Source organism: Gymnoscopelus braueri, assembly GCF_963280865.1.
Source record: "Gymnoscopelus braueri genome assembly, chromosome: 17".
In the NCBI taxonomy this organism is placed as follows: Eukaryota; Metazoa; Chordata; class Actinopteri; order Myctophiformes; family Myctophidae; genus Gymnoscopelus; species Gymnoscopelus braueri.
In genome coordinates, this window is record NC_137617.1 from 50,991,241 (window position 1) to 50,998,561 (window position 7,321).

Below are 7,321 nucleotides of genomic sequence, written 5' to 3' on the forward strand. Positions count from 1 at the left end.
CTCCCCAACATAATCATATTTGAACTGGGGACCCCGACCCTGACAAGCAATTGTAGGAGTTGAGGCATTACATTTAGTTCGACTCACAGATAAATATTGTGAAATTAGCAGATCTACAAGCTCACAACAGCTTTCTACTTTTGGTACTTTAAGTACATTTTGATACCAATACCAATACTTTCTGTTATCAGTGGTTCTCAAACTTTTTTGTCTCAGGGCACTGTAAATAACTTCTTCATCCACGGCACTAAATGACATTGTTACTTTACATCATCTTAAATTGATGTTGTATTATGGTAAATAAAATAAAGTACCGTAATATGACATAAATGTAGGAAAACTTGAGAGAATATCAGTTTCCATTAGGACACATTAAAAATAACTTCATACTTGACATTGAACCACTTGAACCCCAGCATCCCTATTCTGGGGAGAGGGGGGGTATTGAACAAGGACGCACCAAGAGCAGTGCAACTCAGTGTGGTTAAACTGAAGTGATATTGGTACATTTCAAATATTATCAAAGTATGCTGTGGCACCCCTGGACTTACATCATGGCACCTTTGAGAAACCCTGGTGTACATCACTAACATTAGAGAAGTAGTTGACTAGATATGTGAATAGCACTTTGTTTACAGTCCTGTGGACACATACACACCTGGTTGTCAGTGTCTGGTTGTCGTCGTGACAACCAGGCCCATTAGCGTTGTGTCGTCAGCATACTGGATGATGACATTTGCTTCCTGAGACAAATATAAGCGTGGAACATCGTCAAAGGGCAATCATTATACTGATAGTTGTTGAACTCCCACGGACACAGAAGTTACTCATTTGGACTTTAGACCGACCTTTCCCTGGCTGTCTGGCTGGGATCCGGGAGAGGAGACTGCAGTTTATTGACAAGAGAAGAAGGAACAGGGGGGAAGGTAGTGAGGAAGCGCCGCCATGGCTCAACCCCTGCCAATCCGCTTCCAGGAGCACCTCCAGCTCCAGAAACTGGGCATCAACCCGGCCAACATCGGCTTCAGCACCCTGACCATGGAGTCGGACAAGTTCATCTGCGTCCGGGAGAAGGTGGGCGAGCAGGCCCAGGTGGTGATCGTCGACATGGCCGACCCCGACACGCCCATCCGCCGGCCCATCTCCGCCGACAGCGCCATCATGAACCCCGGCAGGAACGTAATCGCTCTCAAGGCCGGCAAGACCCTCCAGATCTTCGACATCGAGCTCATGAGCAAGCTGAAGGCTCACACCATGACGGACGACGTGACCTTCTGGAAGTGGATCTCCCTCGACACGGTGGCGCTCGTGACCGAGCACGGCGTCTACCACTGGGGCATGGAGGGCGACGCGCAGCCCGCCAAGGTGTTCGAGCGCCACGCCAGCCTGGCGGGCTGCCAGATCATCAACTACCACATGGACGTAAGCCGCCGGTGGCTGGTGCTGGTGGGCATCTCGGTGCAGCGCGGCCGCGTGGTGGGCGCCATGCAGCTGTACTCGGTGGACAGGAAGGTGTCCCAGCACATCGAGGGCCACGCTGCCGGCTTCGCCCACTTCAAGATGGAGGCCAACAAAGAGGAGTCGACCCTGTTCTGCTTCTCCGTCAGAAAGCAGGCCGGAGGGAAGCTGCACATCGTCGAGGTGGGCGCGCCTCCCACCGGCAACCAGCCTTTCCCCAAGAGGTCCGTGGACGTGACGTTCCCCCCGGAGGCTCAGAACGACTTCCCCGTCGCCTTGCAGATCGGCTCCAAGCAGGACGTGGTTTTCCTCATCACCAAATACGGCTACATGCACCTGTACGACCTGGAGACGGCCACGCCCATCTACACCAACCGCATCAGCAACGAGTCCATCTTCGTCACGGCACCGCACGGCGCCACCGCTGGCGTCATGGGGGTCAACAGGAAGGGCCAGGTGCTGTCGGTGTGCGTGGAGGAGAAGAACATCGTGGCGTACATCACCAACGTCATGGAGAAACCGGACCTGGCCCTGCGCATCGCCGTGCGCAACAACCTGTGCGGCGCCGAGGAGCTCTTCGAGCGCCGGTTCAACGACCTCTTCTCCAGCAGAAACTACGCCGAAGCGGCGAAGGTGGCCGCCACGGCGCCGAAGGGCCTCCTGCGCACGCAGGACACCGTCTGCCGCTTCATGAGCATGCCGGCCGAGCCGGGCCAGAGCTCCCCTCTTCTGCAGTACTTCAGCATCCTGATGGAGCAGAGCCGGCTCAACCGCTTCGAGTCCCTGGAGCTGTGCCGCATGGTGCTGCAGCAGCAGGGCAACAAGCCGCTGCTGGAGAAGTGGCTGAAGGAGGACAAGCTGGAGTGCTCCGAGGAGCTGGGCGACCTGGTGAACGCTGTGGACCCCAGCCTGGCCCTCGGCATCTACATGAGGACCAACGTCCACAACAAGGTCATCCAGAGCTTCAGGAACGTGGTGCAGATCAACCCGGAGCAGGGCCTGCAGTACGCACAGATGCTGGTCCGAGACGAGATGTCAACGGCTGACGTGGCACAGATTGTGGACGTGTTCGTGGAGTTCAACCTGATCCAGCAGTGCACCTCCTTCCTCCTGGACACCCTGAAGAACGACAAGCCCTCGCAGGGCCCTCTGCAGACCCGTCTGCTGGAGATAAACCTCATGCACGACCCCCAGGTCGCCGATGCCATCCTGGGCAGCCAGACGTTCACCAACTATGACCGCACAGACATCGCCCGGCTGTGTGAGAAGGCGGGTCTCCTGCAGAGGGCGCTGGAGCACTACACCGACCTGTCGGACATTAAGCGGGCCTTAGGGCAGGCACAGCTGTTCGACGCAGAGAAGCTGGTCAACTTCTTTGGCTCCCTGTCGGTGGAAGACTCTCTGGAGTGTCTCAGAGCCATGCTGTCGGCGTGCGTACAGCAGAATCTGCAGATCTGCGTCCAGGTGGCGTCCAAGTACCATGAGCGACTCTCCACAAAATCCCTGACGGAGCTCTTTGAGTCCTTTAGCAGCTCAGACGGTCTCTACCACTTTCTGGGCTCCATCGTGAACTCCAGCCAGGACCCGGAGGTCCACTTCAAGTACATCCAAGCGGCCTGCCGGATGGGCCAGATCAAGAAGGTGGAGACGATCTGCAAGGAGAGCAACCACTACAACCCTGAGGACGTCAAGAACTTCCTCATGGAGGCCAAGCTCTCCGACCAGCTGCCGCTCATCTTCGTCTGCGACCGCTTTGAATTGGTCCGCGACCTGGTCCTCTATTTCTACCACAACAAGCTGCACAGGTGCATTGAGGTGTACGTGCGGGAGGTGAACCCCAGCCGCCTGCCCGCGGTGGTTGGAGCTCTGCTGGATGTTGACTGCTCCGAGGACGTGATCAAAGGCCTGATCCCGGGAGCGGGAGGAGGAGAGTTCTCCACCGACGAATTGGTGGCCGAGATGGAGAAGAGGAACCGGCTGCACCTTCTCCGTCCCTGGCTGGAGGCTCGTCTCCGCGACGGCTGCGAGGAGCCGGCCACCCATAACGCCCTGGCCAAGGTCTACATCGACTGCGGCAACAGCCCCGAGTGCTTCCTCATGGAGAACCCCTACTACGACAGCCGCGTGGTGGGCAAGTACTGCGAGAAGAGAGACCCGCACCTGGCCTGCATGGCCTACATGAGAGGGAAGTGTGACCAGGAGATCATCAGCGTCTGCAACGACAACTCGCTATTCAACAGCCTGTCCCGCTACCTGGTGCGCCGCAACGTCCCCGAGCTGTGGGCCAGCGTGCTGCAGGAGACCAACCCCTTTAGGCGGCCGCTCATCGACCACGTGGTGCAGACGGTCCTGTCGGAAACCCGTGACCCGGAGGAGGTGTCGGTCATAATCAAGGCTTTCATGGCCGCGGAGCTGCCCAACAAGCTCATCGTCGAGCTGCTGGAGAAGATGGTGTTGGACAACTCCAACTTCATTGAGCACAGAAACCTCCAGAACCTGGTTATCCTGATGGCGATCAAGGCCGACCGCACGCGCGTGATGGAGTACGTCCAGAGGCTGGACAACTATGACGCCCAGGACATCGCCGACATGGCCGTCAGCAACGGCCTCTACGAGGAGGCCTTCGCCGTCTTCCAAAAGTCCAACGTCAACACATCCGCTGTGCAGGTGTTGATCGAGCACGTCGGCAACCTGGCGCGGGCCTACGAGTTTGCGGAGCACTGTGACGAGCCGGCCGTCTGGAGCTCGCTGGCCAAGGCTCTACTGCAGAAGGGCCTCGTCAGGGATGCCATCGCCTCCTACGTCAAAGCCGACGACTCGTCCGCGTGCGTGGAGGTGGTGCAGGCCGCCGATCAGAGCGGCAACTGGGAGGACTTGGCGAGGTTCCTGCAAATGGCCCGCAAGAAGGCCCACGAGTCCTACGTGGAGACGGAGCTGCTCTTCGCCCTGGCCAAGACCAACTGTCTGGCGGAGCTGGAGGACTTCATCGACCGACCCCACGACGCAGACGTCCAACGAGTCGCCGACCGCTGCTATGCCGAGAAACTCTATGCGCCGGCCAAGTCGCTGTACAACAGCCTGTCCGACTTCGGGCGGGTGGCCTCGACTCTGGTGCACATGGGCGAGTACCTGGCGGCGGCGGACGCGGCCCGCAAGGCCAACAGCACCGCCACCTGGAAGGAGGTGTGCTTCGCCTGCGTCGACGGGAAGGAGTTCCGACTGGCGCAGATGTGCGGCCTCCACGTCATCGTCCACGCCGGCGAGCTGGAGGAGCTGGTCGGCTACTACCAGGAGCGCGGTCACTTCAAGGAGCTGATGGCCGCGCTGGAGGCGGCCCTGGGCCTGGAGCAGACGCACATGGACATGTACACGGAGCTGGCCCTCCTCTACGCCAAGTTCAAGCCACAGATGATGCAGGAGTACCTGGAGGTGTTCTGGTCACGCGTCGACATCCCCAAGGTGCTGCGGGCCGCGGAGCAGGCCCACCAGTGGGCCGAGCTGGTCTTCCTGTACGATAAGTACGAGGACTTTGACAACGCCGCCGTCACCATGATGAGCCACGCCACGGTGGCGTGGAAGGAGGCACAGTTCAAGGAGACGATCGTCAAGGTGGCCAACGTGGAGCTGTGCTACAAGGCCGTCCAGTTCTACCTGGAGTTCAAGCGCTACCTGCTGAACGACCTGCTGGTGGCGCTGACCCCCCGGTTGGACCACAACCGCGTCGTCGACCTTTTCGCCAAGGCCAACGAGCTGCCCCTCGTCAAGCCCTACCTGCTGTCGGCGCAGCGCCACAGCAACGACAGGTCCGTCAACGAGGCGCTCAACGGCCTGTTCGTGGCCGAGAAGGACTTTGAGGCGCTGCGCGCCTCCGTCGAGGCGCACGACAACTTTGACGGCGCCGCGTTGGCCGAGCGGCTGCAGAAGCACAAGGCGCGGGAGTTCCGGGTCATCGCCGGCTACCTGTTCAAGGCCAGCGACCGCTGGAAGGAGAGCGTGGAGGTGTGTCTGAAGGACGAACAGTACAAGGATGCCATGCAGTATGCCGCGCAGTCCAACGACCAGAAGCTGGCCGAGGAGCTGCTGGCCTGGTTCGTCCAGGCCGGCATGAAGGAGTGCTTCGCCGCCTGCCTCTTCAACTGCCACGCCCTGCTGCGGCCCGACGTGGTGCTGGAGATGGCCTGGAGGCACAACATCATGGACTTCGCCATGCCCTACTTCATCCAGGTGACGCGCGAGTACCTCGGCAAGGTGGACAGTATGGAGGGCCTGGTGAAAGCCTGGTTGAAGCCTGGTGAAAAGCCTGGTTAAAATCTGGTCGCTCTTGCAGTAGCCTCGGTATCCAGGCTTTTATTTTCCTTCTCGTTTTGCTCAAAAAGAAAGCCTGGACCAAGCTGTTGACATTTTTGGCATAGGAAGTGGGAGTCAACCTTTCATTTCCCCAACCAACCAGAGTGCAGTGGGCCAAATATTGTGACGTCAGGGCTCTGGGCTGCACATTGGGGGTGGAGGAGGGGCGCGGAGCGGGGCGGGGCAGCCGCACAGATCGGTGAACCAATGGGAGCCCACGGATGTTTTCTCCTGTGTTTTTGAATCCGCCCCTCTAGACCAGATATCAGACGCGGTGGGCAGGCTACTCAGAGTGTGGCAGTGATTGTATACTGTATATTGTATACAGTGACTGATACTCTGGCAGTGATTGTCGTCCTTTTTTTTAACATCAAGGACCCCTGTGGTTTGATATGCATTATAGGCCAGTGGTTCTCAAGCTTTTTTAAATTGAAGGATCACATAACCTCTTCACGGGTTCATTTGGTTCCAGACTATCTATCGGCTGGAACCAAATGGTGCGGCAGCCACCTGAAAACCCCTCAAAGGACCCCTGGGGGTCCCCGAACCTCACTTTGAGTATCATTGCAGTAAAGGCCCCATCCATCCATCATCAGCTTCTTCTTTTTCCACTTCTTTCTCTTCTTCTTAGTAGTAGTAGTAGTAGTAGTAGTAGTAGCAGCAGTAGCAGCAGTAGTAGTAGTAGCAGTAGTAGTAGTAGTATGCCACCACTGTATTCTAAGCACTATACAGGACACAACCCAACACAATGTTTTATTTTGCCTTATTTATTTTACTTTACTTTAAAGCTGTCATGCAGGACTGGCATTTTATTTATTTTGTCAAAGGAAATGATTTAAATCACAAGAGGGTCTGTCCGTCTGTCTTGCAGGAGATCAGGACCGATCGTCCACAGATCTTGTTCAAACGTTCACCAGACTCACATTGAATCCCACACGTTTTTGTTCACGTCCTACACAGTATGTCCACGAGTTCCCAGTGTTCCCATGCCTTGCGTGAACGTATGGCCATCACTTCCTGTGGATTCATTCAATCCATCTGAGTGATCCGTGTCAGTCAACAATAACGTTCGACTGACCGACTTCAAATTGGCCATACGTGTCACGGACAACCCGAGGGAGTGTCCGGCGTCGAGTCGGTCGGATAGGCGGTTGTCTCGAACACGCCAGAAAAGGCTCTGGTCGTGGCCTAAATGAGCCTACATTACACTATACCACTACACTATACTGTATATTATCTTAACATTCTTATATTATACCATTATATACTGTATACACATTATTGTTGTAGCCTACTATATTATATTATCATATACTATCTTACACTATTATATTTGCTACTATTGTTATTGTTACTACTTGTATCTCTCTCTGTCGCTCCTCTGTCTCTCCCTCTCTCTCTCTTCTTTCCCCCCGACACGGTCGAGGCAGAAGGCCGCCACCCTAGAGCCGAGGGTCTGCCTGACATTTCTTCCAGTTAAGAGGGAGTTTTTCGTTGCCACTGTCGCAAAATGTCT

At 56.3% G+C, this 7,321-nt stretch overlaps 1 protein-coding gene across 1 annotated transcript; it reads left to right on the forward strand.

The window, feature by feature from the left end:
* Positions 1–945: 945 nt before the first annotated feature.
* Positions 946–5,766, forward strand: LOC308105224 (clathrin heavy chain 1-like; the record flags this gene model as incomplete). The annotated part of the gene is made up of 1 exon (XM_080455859.1): positions 946–5,766. One exon carries the CDS (start codon positions 946–948, stop codon positions 5,764–5,766), a length of 4,821 nt encoding a protein of 1,606 aa, XP_080311985.1.
* Positions 5,767–7,321: the final 1,555 nt, after the last annotated feature.